At 40.0% G+C, this 21,488-nt stretch overlaps 2 protein-coding genes across 2 annotated transcripts; one reads left to right on the plus strand and one right to left on the minus strand.

The window, feature by feature from the left end:
* The first annotated feature begins 1,142 nt into the window (after positions 1-1,142).
* On the plus strand, positions 1,143-2,150 carry LOC115950876 (ethylene-responsive transcription factor ERF071-like). The gene has a single exon (XM_031068151.1). It carries the CDS (start codon positions 1,310-1,312, stop codon positions 1,943-1,945), a length of 636 nt encoding a protein of 211 aa, XP_030924011.1. The 5' UTR covers positions 1,143-1,309; the 3' UTR covers positions 1,946-2,150.
* A 3,645-nt stretch (positions 2,151-5,795) lies between these two features.
* Positions 5,796-15,227, minus strand: LOC115994337. Its single transcript, XM_031118428.1, has 7 exons — positions 10,148-15,227; positions 9,809-10,062; positions 9,578-9,725; positions 8,482-8,680; positions 8,064-8,394; positions 7,266-7,974; positions 5,796-6,860 (listed from the first exon to the last, which is right to left on the minus strand). The coding sequence occupies exons 1-7, from the start codon at positions 15,128-15,130 to the stop codon at positions 6,180-6,182; spliced, it is 7,305 nt and encodes a 2,434-aa protein (XP_030974288.1). The 5' UTR covers positions 15,131-15,227; the 3' UTR covers positions 5,796-6,179.
* Between the last annotated feature and the right edge of the window lie 6,261 nt (positions 15,228-21,488).

Here is a 21,488-nt window from a genome sequence, read left to right on the forward strand (position 1 = left end):
TAGAGTTATGCGGGGTGGGACGGGGCCTAAGGGGCAGGGATGGAGAGAGAAAGTTTTCTCCATCATGCAGGACAGGATGGAGCGGGGATGGGACAAGACAAAACCATACGGTGTGGGGACAAAGACTCAATCCTTTGCCCCCGCCCTGCCCCATTTTCACCCCAATCTAAAATGAATTATTAACTAATGCCTTAAGGCCACTCATTAACATAACCCTTATTATTATTATTATTATTATTATTATTATTATAATAGATAGAAACACATTGGAGATAGGAATTCTAGCTGCAATATGGGCAGGAAAATTAATAGATCTCCTAACCAAAGAAAATGAGCAGCAAAATTATTGGATCTCCTAACCCAAGAGAAAGAGCGTCTACTAAACGATTCAGCTAAGCTAAAGACACTGTTAGTGGACCAATTATGATGCAAACCAGATATGACGGGTTAAATGCATTCTCTGGAGTCACTTTCGAAGATGACTTGGGTCTAGCCTTTAAGAGAGGCAAGTTGGATGGCACAGAAGACTGGAAGACTCAGTTCGAATGGGGGCGGCGTGGTTAAAGTTTGGCCGGCTGGATGCTACTTTTACATACACTCATAATTTTTTTCCCATCATACACAACTTACCATGTTATAGTTGTAGCATAAAAAAGTGTGATTCTAGATTTTTTTTTTTTAAAAAAAAATTATTCATTTACAAGTTTCATGTGTCATACATGAAAAAAGATGTTTACAAACACAAAAAAATTGACAATTGTTAATGTTGCAAAATGTTAGTGGTAAAAAAAAATAAAATAAAAAAAAAAAAAACAAAACAAATGTAATGCCAATAATGGTAAAAAAAAAAAAAAAAAAAAAAAAAAACAGTAATGCCAATAATGGTAGATTCAAACATAAAAACCTATCAAATTTTGTAATATTTATTGTGCATAGTAGCATTTCTAATGTGACAAAAAAAAAAAAAAAATAAAATAAAATAAGATAAAAAGAACTCCAGTTAATTTAACTGCTAAAATATTTGATCATTCACCTTTGTGGAATGAATCTACCTCTAAAAAACAGCTGTCGGGGGCATTGAATTTTAAACAACAAAAATAAGTGCACCGCGTAAGCAAACTAAAGCGTGCAAGCTGGAAGCCACGTGGACAGTGGACGTCATTCCCCCTATATAAACCTTTGCCAACAGGACTATCCCCGCTGACTTCGAATCGAATTTCGAAACTCAAGAAGGATCTCTCTCTCTCCCTCTTTCTAATTAAGGAAAATTTATCAATTTGTCCGAATTCCGGAAGCCACTACGTGATACATGGATGATTTTTATGCAAGCAGTATTTATATGTGGTGTCCTTGGAGGTCAAGAATAACAGAGGAACAAGAACACGACATTATGGTCTCAGTTCTCAAGCACGTTACAACTGGCGGCATTCAAGGTCTCACCCCACAACACTTTCAACTATTACAACAGAAACCAGTACTCCCGCCGCCTACATCAGCCACGTCCTCATTGGCTTCAACTAGCGGGGCCAGCACCAGCACCAGCACCAGCACCAAGAGGAGCTCGATGAAGAAGAAGAACAATGATAACAATGAGAAGAAATACAGGGGAGTGAGGCTGAGGCCTTGGGGGAAATGGGCGTCTGAGATTCGAGACCCAAGGAAAGCGAAGCGCAAGTGGCTAGGTACGTTCCCGACGGCGGAGGAAGCTGCCAGGGCTTATGATAAGGCTGCCATCGATTTCCATGGACCCAGAGCCAAGCTTAATTTTCCATTGTCAGACTATGTGGTAGAAGATCAGCTTCACGAACAGGTTCACAAGCACGAGGTTAATCCAAATGTTATTGCGGAGACACAGATTGTGGAAATGCCTGAAAGCAGTGACAAAGAGAATGAGCTTTGGGATTCACTTATGTCGGAGGAACTTGAACAGTTATTGAAGGATTAGTTTGTGCAGTAAGCTCACCCTGCAGCTGAGCTAGAGAATTTAGATTAGATTATGGTAGAAATAGGGCATCAAATAATGTAGACTTTAGGGAAATATATGATCTTCGTATTAAATCGTGCCCATTTCGTCCATAATATAGAGAAATTACGGTTTTTTTTTTTATCAATTTATTTTTTAATATAAAAAATTCCGCTTGTTATTAGAGCGGGAAATCAGATGAAAGTAATTGTATATATTTCTTTAAAATCTGTAGTTGTTAGGAAAAAAAAAATCATAATCGAGTATTGTAATAAAATTAGAGAATTGAAATTCAATAAAGAAAAAATATATATTAAAACAGGGTCAGACATAAAGATAAAGAGGCTCAAATGGGGGTCCAAAGTTGGAGCCAGACATTCTGATTTTCTGATTCACAGCTTTCCTCAGTATTTTCCAATTTCGTAGTTGACTGTTATAACCAATTAATTCGTTTGAACTTTAAAAGAACAAACAAGAAGGTTGATCATCCAAACTGATACATCACAAGTACGACCCGTAATCCCGTATTGTCCTAATCCCACAGAAACAACTTCAATTTAGTATAGTTGGTTGGTGAGTGCTGACACAACCAAGAGCCGCCGCGTACTGATGGAGAAACAGATATATTTCAAGAAAAAAAAGTGACTTTTATTTAGTTTGAAATATTCTAAATTGCAAAGATAAACGAGAATTATATCTCGACCCTGAAGTTGAAAAAACCCAATTGGTATGTTCATCGAAACAGAGGTACCTCATATGAGTCGATCGGTTATCTTCATCGCCATCGGAGATAGAAATACCTCATTCTATCATATCTGAGATCTTCACTAGTGTTCCTTTCAATAACTCATCCAAGACTTTGTGGCCGCGTGTTCTTCATCTGCTGAAGAAAGCGACCAATTTGTTACTACTACAAAAAAATTGGAAATGTTGCTGTATGCTTCTTAAAGCGATGGGCTCCATGCGGGATATTTTTCTTAAGAGATTTTGTCTTGTAGTTGGATCAGATGTTTTTGTTTTATTTTATTTTTTTCAATTGGTAAAGTTGTATATCCCACTTGACACTGCTAAAGGAACAACTTTTGCACAAACACTTTTTTTTCAAATATTTTAAGTCAATAAACATGAGAGGAAATGAATCCTGAATCACAAGACATATATACTATAGACTTGCATCAAAAACAAACATTTGAATTTCATATTTAGTGTTATAACCACCAGATGGAGCCAAATATGTGCCAAGACCTACATCTATTGCTTCAAACGGTGTAGAAATCAATTTTCCAGTCATTCCAAGATTAGCACCTACAATGGATATTTGGGGACAAAAAACTGAATCTCATAGTTGACAAGATCAGTTCTGAACAATATTAACAATAAGAGATTTCCTTCTATGTTAGTTTTGGTTTTGAATAAGTAACTTCACTACATCTACGTATGTAAAAGGAGCCTAGCTATCAAAATGCACAACTAGCAATAGCACATTCAATCTTCAAGAAGTTGCACCCACCAAGAAAAACTTCATCTTTTTTAGTTAGTAACGGAGTCAGGATTTGATTTTTTCTTTTTCTTTTTCTTTTTTTGGTGCAAATTTACAAAAACTTAAATTTAAACAATTAGTTGATGACATACTTATTATTCTAGTACTATAAGCTTATTGGTACTTAGGTGATCCAATTTTTTTTTCTCTCTCTCTCTCAGACTTGAACTTGCAGCTCGACTCCTTTGGATTGCTGTACATGCAATCCATCTTCTTCATCTTCAACTTGTTGGTATTGATTTTGACATTTGCGACGGAGGAGCAAAATGACAAAGATGACGAGGTTTGGTTAAGGTTCTTGGCTGGCGGCGACCTTATCATTGGAGGAGTAAAGGGACTTGCAAGAGTTTTTGTGGTAGATGAGGAGCCAGGAGATGGCCACACTATATGGCAGTGCAAAACAAGATGGTCATTAGTCATTACCTACAGGTTGTCCAAGTACTTCAAGGAGGAGAAGTTGAACACCTAGGCTGTAGCCATGTTTCAAAGCAAATTTACCTAGTTACCTTGCAGACTAGTGATGGAGCTCAGCAAATTGACAACGAATCAATGGTAGGGTTAAGGTTGGGAGTGGACTTTGCCACTTTGGATCTTACCGGTGGCTGAGAGAGTTGCCACTATGTATCTTGAAATTGAGAATGGAGTGGCATTTTTATTTAGAGTTACGTTAGAGACACAAAATGGCATCATTTGATTTGGTCTGACATATTGACAATTTTGAAACATATTTTTCTATGTAGGAAAGGGGGCGATTTAGATTTAGTACTCCAACCACCAGCGTTTGGCAGATCGGCCCGACTCAATTGGTGTTCAGCCCATGACCATGGGAAGAAATAATAAAAAGTTGATGAAGAAAATACTTAAAAGAGTTGGATGTGGGGTGTTTTTTTTTTTTTTTTTTTTTTTGAAAAGAGTTGGCTGAAATATCAATGTTAGATTCTTAGAGCATCTCTTATAGATGCTCTATCTTTACTACTTCTCCAAAAAAACTCACTGTTCACGCTCCAATAGCATTTCTAAACACAACTTTTCCAATTTCTTTTTGAGTTGCTACGGTAGTTCTCTTAATCTAGAGAACACTGTAGCAACTCCAAATCAATTTTTGTACTTAAAAAATTATACCAACTACTATTATATCAATTCTTTCTCTCTCCTCCAGATTTCTTTTTTTTTTTTCTCATTCTCTCCGTTTCTCACATAATCCAAACACAAAATAAAATCCAATTCTTAAAATGAAGTTGAATCAGAACAAGCAAATATGAAGAAAAAAAAAGAAAAAAAAAAAGAGAGAAAATAACAAGCCGATCTGACCCAGCCTGGTGGTGGGGAGGAGGATGAGTGGCGGTGGGGCGGTAGACGTGGTAGTGCTGCATGATGAACGCCGATCTCCATCGGCTTTGTCCTTTCGGCAACCTCGATCTCCACCAGCGGTGGGGCGGCAGACGAGCATGACTCTCTCTCTCTCTCTCTCTCTCTCTCTCTCTCTCTCTCTCCTCTCTCTCTCTCTCTCTCTCTCTCTCTCTCTCTCTCTCTCTCTCTGATGTGAAGTAAATGTGGTTGCTGGAACGTTCTTGAGGTGAAAAAGAAAATAAAAGAAGGGAGATAGAGATAGGAGTGGACACTGGGCACTTGTGTGGAGGAGAAAAAAAAGAAAAAGAATAAAACGTGTATGGATGAAAATGAAATGAAAGATAGAAATAATATAAAAAATAAAAAAATCTTAATTGAAAAATACTACCACAATATTTTCACAATAAATTTTAAGTAACAAATTGTTATTAGTTAATATTGGAGAATAAAAAAATAATTTTAATAGTGGGTTCAAATTAGAACTAGTAACAACTTTCCACATAAATTTTGTTGTGAAAGTATTACGTAAAATGTTGTAAACATAACACTTCTGATTGAAAAATATAGTTGTTAAAAAAAAATAAATGATGATTAAAAAAAAAACCAATGAATGAAAAAATAATATTTAAATGAAATAGAGAATGAGATATCGAATCTGTTAGAAAGTGTATTTAAAAAAATAAATAGGTAAAAACTAAATACTACTGTTCATTCTCCAAGTACAAAAATATGAAAAATCTGCCGGATATACTCTTATTATGCCGAAAATTTGAGCTGCCAATGTTAGTGCGAAAAGTACAATAACAGATCATCCTCATCATCTCTGGATATGTTGATCCAAAATCTAATTTCTCCTCACATACAAAAACAGAACAAAAGGAGTAAGACCGAAAAAGGTGAAAGGAAAATCAATGGGAGGCAAGCCTCCCAAAATAGCCTGAGTTTATCATTACTAACAAACAAAAAGTATTACATTGGATCATTAATAAAAATTTAATACATCAATCCCAAGATATTGATAATGTGGTTTGCAGCCAACATACATGATGGAGCATGACTTACTGTTAGGAACCAAGCTGCTAACAGTGCCTATCAACAAATACAACACTGTACTTATCCCGTCCTAACTGAAACACCTACAAGTTTAAAACTAGGTATTTACCACCCAGTTCTGCAACCTTCAATTGGAAAACCACCATATAGATCTATAGATTCTAGTGAACAAAAAGCCACATCTCAACACTAATTGGACGCTACCAATACAATAGTTGCTGAAAAAAGTAAATCAAAATTTTCATTCTGAGAAATGCTTCAAATCTTTTATGCTCATGACATTGCTGATGTCCCACTTGTAGTCTGTTTAGCCACATAAATTTGCTTCATCTTCGAGGACGGAAAGCTTTTTTCTGGACCCAAAGACTGGTTCCTTCCTTGAAACCCCATTCGGCGATGTGACCATTCTGTCCCTGAACTATTCTTCTGAGAAACCCCACCTCTTTGATAATTGTACCCTGAGGAATGACTGTATGGGTGGGCAGACGTATTCTTGTGGTGAGACGACTGAGACTTATAAGTGGAGCTTGTGTTCTGGCCACTGCTGTTGCTGCCACTGCCAGGCTGAACATCAGTCTTGCCAGCATCTGCCATGGTGCTTATAGATGAGCTATGAGTGACCACAGCCTGTGCTGGGGCCCCAGTGCTAGTGGAGCTTGATGGGTCTACTAACCCTAGTTCATCTGGCAATTGGGTGACAGTTGCATCAGTTGCCACAGGGAAATTTCGGTTGCTGTCAGATGGTGTTGAAGTTCTAGAGTCATGGAATCTATTTGCAGTGAAGGTCTGGTTAACAGGAAGCCCATGGCTAAATTGAGAAGTAGGTACACCTTCTACCGGTTTTTGCAATGGCATTATTGGAGGAAGAGACTGAAGAGAAGAAGCAGGAATGCGCTGCCAACGAGCTTGGACTGACAAGTCCGGAGAAGACTGGGCACAGTGATTTTCACCAAACTGTTAGTAATGCCAGAAAGGAAAGTAGCAGTGACTATTAAAAAACAAGATAGCAAAATATATTAAAATCCTCCTTTTTTTACCCATCTTCTTGCACCAAATCGTGCCTATCAACTTACAAGTCTTACATATGACAAATCTAGCAAAAATGGCATTGCTTATACGTCTTCTACCCATACAAGATTTTTTTTTTTTTTTTTTTTTTTGGGCTCAATGAAAAAGGGTAGGAGGGCTACCAAAGGTAGGGTATGTACCTATTCAAGAATTATACTGCTGGATTGGAGGGTTTTTTTCATTTTTTTTTTTTTTCTTTTTTGGTTAGGGGATGGGGGGGAGAACTGAGGGGCTTTCATTCTGCCATTCATACTCATACACAGTTTCAGAACCACAATTCCAATCATTTACCTGAAAAGGAGAAACATCAAACATGGCCATCGGAGAAGGCATTGGCAGGAGAGGTGACCCAGGGGCAAGATGCTGGATTGGAGCTGGCATGTTGGAAGGATTGCGCTGTGCAGAAGCCATATTCAAATTGTTTATGTCCCCCTCACCCACACTCATACCAGACGATGTAGGATTGTGCTTCCAGTCAGGTTGCTTGCCAGATGGGATATACGTGGCACCCATGAAACTCATGCCAACTTGTCCAAATTGGCCAACTGGTGCAAAATGGTTATAGACAAACATGTGTGGAGGGCCTTGAACCCCTGGTATGCCTCCAGGACTGATGAAGGGGCCAGTAAATCCTGCTGGGGGACCATAGAATGAATCTACACCAGAATGGCATTGTTGCCAGGTCCCAAGTGGCCCTGTAGCTGATGCATTACTCTTCTGGGACTGTGATTGAGTGGTAGATGAAGATTCATCATGTGGTCCAAAAGCAGCAAAGATAGGACCCCCTAGCATATGGTTCATCTCATAAAAGGGAAAATGAGAAGGTGGTCCTCCGGGAAAATGTGAAAACATCTGACTTGAGGAATTCTGTGGGCTTGGTAAGGGTGGCCACAAGGAAATCGGTGGTGTCTCGACAGAGAGATCAGCAGGAAGAGCAACACTTAGAGACTCTTCAGCCCTTGATTGACTTGCTAATTGCTGCTCCCCTCCTACACCAGCCAATGATTAAAAATACACTTCAATATGGCATAAGCCATGTTAACACTACAATAGAGGGAAGGGGGAAAAGGGGGGGGGGGGGGGGGGAGAGAGAGAGAGCCATCAATATCTGGTCTGAAATTTTTGGTATCAGGCACAGAGGTAGAGCAAGTGCCCAGTCCATTTCCAACGATCTCATCATTACTGATGGCTGCAACAGCAACAGCTGAAGCAGCTGCTTCAGCTTCAGCTTCACAATCCTCTAAGTGAGCACATGATTCAGGGGTATGTTTCTCTTTTTCAAAGAAAAGACTACAATCATTCTCAGCTCCAGGAAGATTGTGAGGAATTTGGATGTCTGACCGACATGGACCCGGAGGACCAATCCCAAGGGAAACAGCACGGCTGCTAGGAGGGAGAATTGTTGGAGATGTGACTGCACCTGAATTCAAAGAGATAATCTCCTTTTAGAAAGTGGGAGAATTGCAATTCCAAGAATATTCTCAAGTTTGCAAGAGTATGTGCTCACCAAATTGGATTTTCTCCCCAGCAAGCAGGGAATTGATTGGGCTCGCAGCAGAAGAAAATGACTTGTCCTTTGTCAAGATGGATGATGACGGCATAGTGGGCTCACTAACCGAGCTATTATGATCTCCAACAGAAGCATGAGAATCAAATTGTTCAGGTTTCATAGCCTCATCAAGTTGGGTCTGTGTTAGGGTCATAACCTGCCAGATAAGTCAGTTTCAGATTCTCATGAGATATAATGAGCAAATTATTACAAAACATGACACCAGATACAAGTATAACCAGCTAGAAATAAATCCGTGTGATTACACAAAGGTTCAATAATACTTCCCCCCCTCTCAAAAAACGGACCACACACACCCAAAAAAAATACTGATACAACCCATGCTATATTGACTTATGTTGATTCTCACAATCAGTAGTCAGTTGCCAGTCTACAGAACTTTCAATGAATAACTTTTCACTAACGGAGATCCATTACACACATACACAAAACTCAAGCAACACACAATATCTACAAAATATATGCAAAACCTTACATTAGGTGCCCCAAATAGTGTAAAATGATCAGTCTCACGTTCTGGCAACCATATATCACAAGAAAAAACTCATGCAGCACACAATATATACAGAATATATGCAAAACCTTACATTCCATTAAATAGCCAGCTAACCCAGGTCCAAAATATTTTCTTTGAGCAAAAAAAGTCCATACTAATGTAACACAATTTTTTCCAAACACAAGATAATTTCACGAAGTCTTACTCCCAATAGATAACCTTGAGCAAGCTGAGCCCTCACTTAAGAAACATCAAATGGTAACAGCAAAGAGCACGGTACAGTTCAGAGTAAGGATGTCAGGAATTTTAATAGTATGAACAAAGAGTATTCCAGAACCCTCACATAGAAGAACTCCAATTATTTTCTAATCTAGTGATTTTTTTTTTTCTTTTGAGGAATTTTCTACTCAAGATTGATTGAATTCAGCTAAAGAAAGATATTAACATACATGCAAAGAGTAGAGTTGACTAGGAACATTAGAGATGCTAGGATTTGAATGCTAGAACAGTACAATGGTCAGTAGTAAAGATGCATACCTGTTGATTAATCCGTGAATTACCCCAAGACCCCAAAGATGCTGTTTGAACATTATCAGGGACCTTATTTTTGTTCTCAAATATCAGTCCTGGTCCAATGCTTTTTCCACCAGCATTTACTACAGGAATGGAGCTAGTTTGTAGGGGCCTGTTAAAGAAAGAAACAAGAGATTTCCATGTTTCTGTTCAGATTCTCTTGGCAGCATAAATTTTTTTCAAAAAACCAGATACCTGATAGACTGGGATCTCATTTCAGCTTGGGAATCAGTTTTCACAGCAGGAGTCCCAATTGGAGCCAATGGTTGTGAGACTATGGCAGTGTTATATCCAGCTGATACCTCAATGTTTGCTAAGCCGCGTCCCTCAGAAGAAACAAAGTCAGGCCGAAGGCTCTTTGATGCTTCTCCACTCATTGATGCAGAAATTTTACTTGATTTGGCTGGGACAATTGTGCTCTGTGAAGTAGAACGAGGTTTACGCAGCATCTGGCAAAGATAACACATTAAAGTAAACAAGACAGTCATGCAATGCAAAAAAGAGAACAGATAGAAAATGAAAGTGCAATTAAACCTTCAAGCCCCGGGACTTCGCTTTGATTTCTTTCTCTCTTTGTTCACGCCGGTCATTCAGCATTTGCCTCTTTGACCTCACCTCAATGAAGTCATCTTCATCACTAGGAGCTTCTATGCCAGGTTGCTCAAAAACACGCACAATGCCACTTTGCAAAGAAGCATCAACATCCTCTTCAGAACAAATATTCCTTTTAAGGTTTCCCTCTCCTGAGTGTAGGATGTTCTGACTTTTTGTCAAGGCTTCCTTTCCCGATCCCTTATCAGCTCTGCTTCCAGAATCCATATCCCGTGAACTAGATGGACCTGAGCTCAAGCTTTCTGATACTAATGTCTGTTTCAATTGCTTATTTGGCCCAACAGCCTTCCTAGATACACTTCTAGTTGAGATTTCTGTACCCTTTCCATTGGTATTCGACTTCTCATCCATCCCAATGTGGTTAGATGAAACCAAAGCAGTTGATTGCCGCTTATCAGCACTTTCTCGAACTCGAAACTCAGTGCGGGGAATATTACGTCGGGGCCTCCTTTGGAATCCACCAGAGTCTGTGCGAGAAGCATCAGGAGGTGGATTTGAGCCAGAATTTTTCACAGTGAAGACATATCTTTTCCCTCTGCCACCAGAAATTGGTCCTTGAGGCTTTGACCCACTTAAATCTTTTTCTTTTAGCTGAGATGACGCTGTCCAATGTTGAGGCTGCCTTTCTAATTCTCTCCTGTTGGATAAGGAATTATAATTCTTCACAACAGAATTATGATGCCCTTGATCTTCCACCTGATAACTTGATTCAGACCTAGCATTGTGATTATCACCAAAATGAGAAGTCTCTGCTTGACCCTGCTGCATCTTACCAGTGTTTCCATAATTTTCTCTTGCAGGCAACAAATTTCCCGCTTTTGATAAACTCCCTTGGGATAGATCTAAGTGCCTTGAAACAAGACCTGGTTGGTTATCCATCGAAAGAGATGTAGCATCATACTTCATAAGATTATAAACAGAAGTGTCTTGAACAGGTTGAATTGGCAGAGAACCTCCTGGGTTTTGATTTACAGGAAAACTGGCTGGAACATTGGGTGGAACAAATGACATGGATTGAGGAGCCAATGGCAGTACTCCCTGAGATATAGGAGATGTATACCTAAGCTGACCAAACTGGAAGATAGGAGGCTGAGATGGGTGCATGTGGGTAAGGGATGTGCCAACCTGCGGATGCAGATGAAGAGGCATCTGAATTGAGCCAATCTGTATGGCTGGAACAGGAGATGGTATCAGGGAAGGACCAGAAAACAGCCCAAATTGAAGTTTAACAGGCACCTCAGCTTGACCCGGTACAGCAGGTACAGTAGACATGACAGTCTGACCAGACGAAGAATGTGAGGCCAACTTGATTGAAGAAGGGGCAGGATGGTGAGCAGACATACCAGAGCTGCTAGAAGCCTCCACATCATCTATAATCTCAGATGCTGCTGACGAATGAGGCGCATTATTTGGCTGAATAACCAAATCCTGCATTGCCTTCTCAGTTTCCTGGAACATTCTGGAAGAATCATCAATGCTCACTGGAGGATTAACATCCACAGGTTGAAGGGCTAGTCTATCACAGCAACTTCCATCAAAAGATTCAGATTCTTCGACAGAGCCCGTGGATCTCTGTGGTATTACAAAAACACTTTCTTCATTCCTAGAAGTTTTTTCAAACTCATCATTTGGCATCCCAACTTCAACACCCTCATTGAAGCCTAAAACCAAATTTTCCATCATGTGGGATGACCCTTTCTCCTCAAGATGCATATCTTCAAACTTCGGGTCCAGGTCAATATTCTCATCATCTCCTTCATGTACTTCATCTTCCTCCTGGTATCCATCTTCATCCTCATCATATTCTTCTTGCTCCTGCAAATGTTCATCATTCTCTATGGTCCATTCTTCATCATCACCTGTAGAACCAGCACTTGAGGCAATCATCATATTCTCATTCTCAGCTTTGGTGGGTAAGGCAACAGGCTCACTCTCCTGTTCTGACAGAGAAACATCTTTGCCTTCTCCAGCAGCTGATACCACTGCAGAATCTCCAGATTCATCCAAATCATCATGAGACAGATGAGTCGGAGAATTAGGAGGGCTTGAAACAGAGAGTGAAGACTGTGAATCACACCTCAGTGTAGCGTTATCATCCAGCTTTTGCTCCTCGTTCTCAGTATTCTGTTGCTGAACATTAATTAATTCAGGCTGTCCAAGATTCTCTTGACAACCATCACTATACCCAATCTGCATGTTAGGTTCACTTCGTGCTGCACGATTGTACTGCATCTCATCTTCCAGAAAAGTAGAAGGACCGGGACGTTCATTCTCAACCCTGTAGGTGGTCTTGTGCACAGGAGCTAGTGATGGAGGGGGAAGAACACGAGGCTGCCTCATGGAATATCTTGACCTCCCAAAGGAATAAGGCCCATCTGCCTCAGCATTTGGATACAATCGTTCAGAATATTGAGGATAAGGGTTACCACGAAGACGACCTTGGCCCCATCCAGCATCACCAAATTTTTCAACAAGATTCTCTTGATATTCAGAGTCAACCTCTGTGTTTCTTCCATAATGATCCCCATCCCCAGAAAGGTTCCACCTCTGCCCTCTCAGATGAGAGAAATCATCCACATGAGGCTCTGGAACACCACCTCTATGATTAGTCCTAGAAGACATAAGCCCAGCTCCTCCATAGAACTCTTTCCTAGAAAATGATCTCCGACCAACAGATGCATCTCTCCTGGGACTATGGTGACCATTCTCCTGGTCTTGGATAAGGAAGTTTGGGCTGCTCCCATTCTCATACACATCTCTTCTCCATGAATTAACAGGTTTTCCTCTGTCCATAAAGGTGGAAGAATCACCAGAAAAGTGAGGCCTAGAACCAACCTCAAAGGACCTATTAAGAGTGGATGAATCAGAAGATGCTGAAGTGGTGATCCTCTCCACCATTCTTTCACCATCTTCCCAATCACCCAAGTCTGCCACCCTGGAGGCATCTTTCTCTTTTAACATGCCAGACATTTTCTCATCTGCAGCAGTTGGAGAATTGCTACCCACCTTCGATACTTCAGACTGTCTCTTCGCCATCCTTTCCTCCAATTCTAAGAGCTTTTGCTTAGCAGCCTGTTTTCTCCTCTCTTCCTCCATTTGAATCCTTCGTTTCTCCTCTTCCCTAGCTATCCTCAGTTCTTCAGCTCTTTGCAAAGCTTCCACCTGTTCTTGTTCTGCTCTCCATGCTGCCTCTCTGGCTTCCTCTTCCAATCTTCTCTGCCTTTCTTCCTGTTCCCTAGCCAACCGCACTCTCTCCTCCTCTTCTCTTCGAGCTAGCTCCAAAGTTCTTTCTTGCTCTTCAATGATGCGCTGCCTCTCCTCTTCTTGCATCTTCTGAACTCTCTCAAGTTCAGCCTCAAAAGATTCCCTAACAGGATCATGAAAATCAGTCTGTTTAGGCACATCTTTCTTCCTCTTAACCACCCCAACAAGGCCCCCAGAGAAGGGATCCCCTCCATCATAACCAGTAGCTCCAAAGTCTTCTAAATATGGTTTTTCACTCTTTGAGAATGAACGTTTCTCCCTACCAAAATTGAGTAGCGGATCATTAACAGGAAGCCCTTTACCACCCAAAGAATATGAGGATTTTGATGCTGAGTTATTCAGCAAAGCATCACCCCTGTATCTGTTGTGTTGTTCGTTGCTGTACCGATCTCGTGTATTCCTTTCAGCCCCCCGGCTGCTATATAGATCTGCTGTGTTGTTCCATGGTTGTCTGCCTCCCTGTCCATAACCGATATCTCTCCTTCCATTATCATCATTAGTATTTTCACGAAATGGCAATGGACTGTACTTATTCTCCTTTATTGTTTCTCTATGTAGGCTAGACGACCTTGCACGGATACCATTTCTATCACTTTCAACTTCTGAAACACCAACTCCATCTTTTGGAAGAGGGCCATTTCTCCATGAGTTTCCTTCTCGCCCTTCTCCACTAGGCATTCTAGAATCTCTGCCATAAGAGTCCACTTTAGGGACTTCACTGGAAGAAACCTTTCCAGCTTCATTGTCCCGCTGACCCCACCTGTCAAAATGATTATGAACCGGCTTGTGTGGTAAAACACTAACCCTGGGCATATCAAAATCTCTTTCCCAATAAGCTTCGCTCTTAGAAAACCCATGGTCTCTGCCCCGTTCTATTAAACCAAAACTCGTGTCACGCTCATCATCAGCCCAATCTGATCTAGGATTCAACCGAACAAGTGGCAGTGGACCTGGAAAAAACTCTTCCTTCTTCCGGGCCTGCTCCAATGTCCGAGAACCACTGAAACTGTGACTTTCACCACCATTACCAATCAAACCATTGCCAACAGCATAACGGGACGACTGCATTTGAGGCCGCATATCAACAAGAGAGCTCAATCGCAAACCATCACTCTCTTCAATGGGAGACTCCTCGCCAACTACTTGCTTCTGTTTCTGATTCAATCCATCTTTTTGCTTCTGCACAGGCCCTACCGTGGAAGGCAAAGAAGCCTGCAAAGAAGGAAAATCCTCACCCCTCAAAACCACAGCTTTCTCCACCACTGGTGGTTGAGCTCGAGCTGAAGCAGAAGCCGAGGGTCCCACCATACCTGACCTAGCTGAAGGCGGCAAATAAACACTGCTCCCCTTACTTGCCCCGTCAACATTAAGCAAACCCTGGTCAATTCCATCAGCTCCATTCCCATGATCACTTGACACTTCTTTCTCTTGCAAAGCAATCGTGCTGGGCTTCGTCCACCCCATCCCAGACGAACTTGGCCTCGGCCCACTTCCCGAAACCCCATTGGCAGGCCCTCCCACTGATCCCAACGGATCAAATCTCTCGTGTTCTTTTCGCAAGGAGGGCAAGTTCAAGGGGGGTGGAACAGAAAGCTTCGGCCCAACCTTCTGCGAGCTTCGAGGCCTAGAAAGGACCACCATTCCTCCTCCTCCTCCTCCTCCTCCAACACCGCCGCCGACGACATGTCCACCGGGTCTCGTCCGATTCGATCCATACAAGCTCCCATTAGACGAGTGGTGGTTGTGGTGATGACGATTGTGAGGGTTTTGCCCATACGATTTGTTCAGATTCACAGACACAAACTTGGTACCGACTCCGGGATTGGCCATCTCACGGTCCGACCCGAAACGTAACCCGTTTGGCGGATTCTGATCCCCGCCAAAAGCATCAAAAACCCTAACCCTAGTTTTCACCTCCACCAACAAATAATGGACTCGCTGATTACTATTCCCTCTCACAGATCTTACAGTATACAAAATATATATATCAGTGATCCAATCAAAACAAACCCTAGAGTCTCCCTCTAACCCTGATCAAACAAAAAAAAAAAAAAAAACCAAAATTTAGAGCTACGATCGAGTTCAGAGTTTGATTAATTAACAGTAAATAAAAACAGTGATGAAATAAATATGGAATATATATTTAGGGTTTCGATGATTTAGGTTTAGAGAGAACCGAAATTAAATAGGAAGTGGGCGTAGGATAAGGAGCTTACCTCCGGGGGGGCGTAAGTTAAGGACGGCGGTGGTTATCGTGCGCCGCGAAGAATCGAAGATGAGAGAGAGAGAGAGAGAGAGAGAGAAGAGAGAAGAGAGCGTCAGATAGAAGAAGAAGAAGAAGAAGAAGAAGAAGCCCTACTGTAACCGGAGAGAGAGATCGAGAAATGAGCTGAAACACGAGAGGAAAGTAAGGAAACTGTTTTCTTGTCTTTCGTGTTTGTTTACTCTCTATTTCTATGTATTTTTATTTATTCCCCTCCCAAAATTAATTCTATGCTCTTTTTACTTCTCTCTGGTTTTATGTCACTTAAAGCAAAAATATCATTTCACCTATACCCCTGGACTATTTTTACCCACCGATTCTGCAAAAGACCTTGGTTTGGAGATATAGAAAAAAGTTGTTAATCACTTGATTTTGTATGCTTTTATAGAGTCGTTTTATGCTGATATTTTATTTGTTTACTTACTATAAGTTTATAAAACTACATATACTTAAAATGAATAAATCCAAAACTAAAAGTTTTCTAAACAAAATAATAATAATAATAATAAATCCAAAACTCACCTGATGTACCCAAAAAAAAAAAACTTTGTCGCATTTCCAAAGCTTTTTTCTTTTTCTTTTTTTTTTCTTTTTTTTTGTGTTTGGCACAAAGTTAAGTATAATAACTATAATTCAGATTTTAAAAATAAAAAGTATAGCTATAATGTATTTTCTAAAGTGTCGTTATTTTTTGAGAGTTTATATTCCTATTATTACAATTTATTATTACTTGTAAAGTAAAAGGTGATGGGAAGGGTTGGAGAAGAATAAAGAGATTGAAAAATAATAATCAAAAAGTAAAATAATAGGTCAAATGAGCGGAATACTATGAAGACCTAACAATTCCCCTTTTAAACACCTCCATTAGGAAATGAACTCTCATATTTTAATCCATGTGTAAGATACAGAATCAAACAAATGCCATATATCTCACATTTTAATGGAAATTAGAGGAAATTTTAGCTTTTAAATGGAAGAAGATTCCATCCTACTTGGGTTAACCAAATCCAAACATTCTCCCCCCAAGAAAAATTCAAACACTCCCATTGCAAAAGTAGGCAATATGTGCCACAAAAATACATAACTCTTCTTTTTGTTCCCCCTTTATGGGAAAAACCAACAACCATGCTAAATTAATTTGCCTAATCTTAACCAAAAGACCATAATAAAATTATTAACAAAAAATGCAACCGAACATATGCTTTTTTTTAAAAAAAAAAAAAAGCAAAACAAAACAAAACAAAAAACACATGCTACTTTTAAAGTTGTTTATGTAACATCATGTCAAATGTGTCACGCTATCAAATTGTTAACCACGTAATATAATTATATAAATAATACAAAAATTGGAAAAAAAAATGCGATGCCAAAATGAATTTAAAAAACAAAATAAATAAATAAATATATATATTGTAGGGTCATGTTTTTCAGGCCAAGCCCAAAATGAATGGGACCTTAGACCTTGAGCCCCTTACAATGAATTTGTAGAGAATGGGCTATAGAGCTAGGTTTTAGCGTATGAACAACAGTCATCATGGTGCTCTTTACGATCAGATTGAGGCGGATCGGATTCCTTAGAGAGGCTTGGTCCTTGCCACGATCTGGGGAGCCTTCTTTGATGCCTCTGGTGTGTTGGGGGGTCTCCGCCCCACCCTCTCTGTCTCTCTTTACTCCCTTTTTAAAGTAGTTTTCTTCCTCCTAAATGGGGCCCTTAGAGTAGGTACTTGTCCCATCAGCCCTTCCCTCCAGTTGTTGGGAGTGGTTGTAAGGACAGAGAAGTATGACCGTGTTAGGCGCATGGCACTGAATGCGATAATGGTAGCCTTTCCTTTAAACACTTTCGTTGTCCTTTCCTGCTTTGGTACTCTTCCCGCTCCGTAGGATGATAGAGAGTGTTACTGCTAGTGGCAGGTCACTTCTCCCATCCTCAGCTACAATGTGCCGAGGAGGGCTCTCCCCGTGGCCGAGGAAGGGCTTTTCCTCCCCGCGACCGAGGAGAGATTTTTCCCTTGAGCTGGGCCTTTGGCCCAATATAAACATCAAGATGGGCCTACTAGTCTTTTACCCCACCCACCACATATATATATATATATATATATATACAGGTACAAAAACTGAATTGTAATCTTATTTTTAACACTTTTTTTTTTTAGAAATAATTTCAACCTAATAAGCATATCTCTTGCACATAATTTAAATACCTGGTTTGGCAATGAAACAAAACCATTATAAATTATTATATCATTATTTCTCATTTGTTGCTCCGGTTTTAGCAAATTCAGATCAGACACTACTTCCGTCAGGCTAATTGCTGTGCGGATTTGTTAGCTAGGATGAGTTTAGATCAAGTTACTGAGTTTGTTTCTTTCAACTGTCCGCCTGTGGACATTAGAGGTATTGTAGAGGAGGATGTTGTAGGGCTGTTTGTTAACAGACTCTGCCCTGTTTCTGTTCTTGTTGTTTAGTTCGGAATAAAAATCGCCTTTTAACCACAAAAAAAAAAAGATTATTTCAACTTCTTAGTTGCAACTTTCTGGAAAGTATCCTTTCATTGGATATGCTCAACATGTCTTTCATAATATGGAAGTTCTAGTTCTCAGCAAAAAAAAAAAAAAAAAAATGTAAGTTTTTTTTTTTTTTTGAGAGTGAAAAAAAATGTAAGTTCTAGTTAGGTAAGATCCATACATTATAAGAGGTATACTATATACTACATGTATATAATGCATAAAATAATTATTGTTAGCATGTGAGAGATGGTCAAATGGTATTGTGTGTCCTCTATAGTGCATGAAGTATAGTAGGTTCAAACCTTATTTCCTTCTCAAGATCTGCTAATTCCTAAGCTCAAAGCTCCCTATTACCCCATTTAAAATAAAACTAGTTAGTAATTCTTACAATTCACAAGAAAATTAAGTAAAATATGATATTCTCTTTAATTTATTTTTTCTATATAATTTGATGATTATGGTGGTTATTAATATGTATTTATTATGATTTTGTTTGTATATAAAATTATTTATTTTATTATTAAAAAAATATATGATTTGGTGATATTCTAAATTTCTAATAGATGGTGTAGTGAATTTCAGTTAGTTCATCCAATAAAAGTCTTTTATTATTGAATAACGAATTTAGGGTTTGAACTCTGCTTACACTTAAAATTGATTGCTGTGTTTGCCTAATAATTAAAAAAAAAAAAAAATCTTTATGAAGTGAACGGTTATAAGTTAAAATACTATTGTAGTTACACGATTTTCCTGGCCCAAATTCTATTGATCAGGCCTTGGCCCAAAGCGCAACCCACAATAAATATTTGTAGAGGATGGGTCAAAGAACTTAGCCTCAGTGAGCATGTTCGGTCTGGTACATGGACAGTGTTATTGTAGAAAACAAAAGTACAAGAATGGATCTCTCACGTGTAATTCTATTTCTTCCGTTCATAATACAGTTTCTCCGTCCCCTTTTTTGAGGGACTCCACTACATTTTATACTTCCCTTCCTCTCATCTCAACCTTACACTTGTTGATCATCTAAGCATCTACTTGAGTACCTGTCCCATCAGACGCCCTCATCTCTCCCTTTGTGAGTTGCAGAGGCCAATGCGGTACTGTTCAGGGGTCTTTTCCTCATTAATGCGGCCAAGAGGGTGGTTGGGGCCAATTAATGTGGTGGTAGCTCTCCATGAGATATTTTGGATTTTATTCATTTTATATGTTGGGAGGATGAACTGAAATGGCTGGGGAGAGTTCCTCGTCTGGGCTTCGTGATGTCCGAGGAGGAGTTACTCCTCGGACAGGTTTCCTTGGCGTTTATTGGGATTGAGTAATGCTTCATATGTGGTTTCTCTTCGGACAGGACGCTACTCGGACGAGCCTGAATTTGGAGTAGCCCATTATTTCTGGGTCGGGCCCCACACAAATTATTGTCTATTTATATAATCAAATAATTGTTATCAAATGTTTGATCACTATTGTGATAATTTTCATTACCATATTATCTTCTAACTCCTTTTGGTGATTTTTTTTTCATATGTGAAATTTTTTATAATCTAAAATCATTAAATTTTTTTATATTTATAGTAACAAATTTATAAAAAAATTAAGCCTCATATTTGCATATAAATTTTATGTAAAATAATTTATGATTTTTTTTTTAAAAGAAAGTTCTAGTTTTAATTAAGTTAGGTTTCGGGGTGAAAGAAAAAGAAAAAATGTACTATTTTTTATTTTATAGAGTTAGAATTATCTAAGAGATATATAAAACTAAAGCTTTGACTTTATTTATTTATTTATTTTTATGCTGACACGTTAGCTTCTTTTATGTAGATATGATAGTTGTGGGGCCCGACCCAGAAATAATGGGCTACTCCAAATTCAGGCCCGTCCAAGGAGCGTCCTGTCCGAAGAGAAACCACATATGAAGTATTACTCAATCCCAATAAACGCCAAGGAAACCTGTCCGAGGAGTAAATCCTCCTCGGACATCACGAAACCCAGACGAGGAACTCTCCCCAGCCATTTCAGTTCATCCTCCCAACATATAAAATGAATAAAATCCAAAATATCTCATGGAGAGCTACCACCACATTAATTGCGCCCCAACCACCCTCTTGGCCGTATTAATAAGGAAAAGACCCCTGAACAGTACCGCCTTGGCCTCTGCAACTCACAAAGGGAGAGACGAAGGCGTCTGATGGGACAGGTACTCAAGTAGATGCTTAGATGATCAACAAGTGTAAGGTTGAGATGAGAGGAAGGGAACTATATAATGTAGTGGAGTCCCTCAAAAAAGGGGACGGAGAAACTGTATTATGAACGGAAGAAATAGAATTACACGTGAGAGATCCATTCTTGTGCTTTTGTTTTCTGCAATAACACTGTCCATGTACCAGACCGAACAGGCTCACTGAGGCTAAGTTCTTTGACCCATCCTCTACAAATATTTATTGTGGGTTGCGCTTTGGGCCAAGGCCTGATCAATAGAATTTGGGCCAGGAAAATCGTGCAACTACAATTGGCGCCGTCTGTGGGAAGAACTGAGGCATCAGCTAGCACAACGGTCGAGCATGGTAGAATTAGGTCCGCACCAGGAGAATCCCCGTCAGGCTAACTCCCAACAGACACAACCCGCCGAATCCCAGAGGCAAAATAACCCCGTCAACCCAGGCCACAGGGGAAATCGTGAGGGAAGTGCGGATACTATCCGGACAAGCCAGAGTCACACTCAGATAGGTAGTCACGTGTCCCAGAGGCGAAATAGTCACCAGGCCATGCAACGAGAGATAGATGATCTGAAGAGGAAGCTACGACGGGTACAGCGAAAACGATCTCCTTCAGACTCAGATGAGTCCTCTAATGCGGAGGATGCGAGTTACCGACGGAGGTCAAGGACCCCCCCAAGTGAAACCTTTTCCTACGAAAAGGAGCCACGCCCTGTGCGGAAATTTGAGAGCACATCCAGCAAGGGTTCGGGAAACGATGCCATGAAGAAGACGTTGGACCAGGTTTCAAGGTCCCCCTTCACGTATAGAATTGAAGGGGCTAAGCTGCCTCGACGGTTCAACCAACCGGCATTCTCCATCTATAACGGTCGAACAGACCCGGTAGAGCATGTGAGCCAATTTAACCAAAAGATGGCGATCTACTTGCAAAATGAAGCCCTTATGTGTAAAATCTTCCCGTCCAGCTTGGGATCAATGGCGATGAGGTGGTTCAACGGCCTGAAGACAAATTCCGT

This window comes from Quercus lobata, chromosome 6 (genome assembly GCF_001633185.2).
Source record: "Quercus lobata isolate SW786 chromosome 6, ValleyOak3.0 Primary Assembly, whole genome shotgun sequence".
Classification (NCBI taxonomy): domain Eukaryota; kingdom Viridiplantae; phylum Streptophyta; class Magnoliopsida; order Fagales; family Fagaceae; genus Quercus; species Quercus lobata.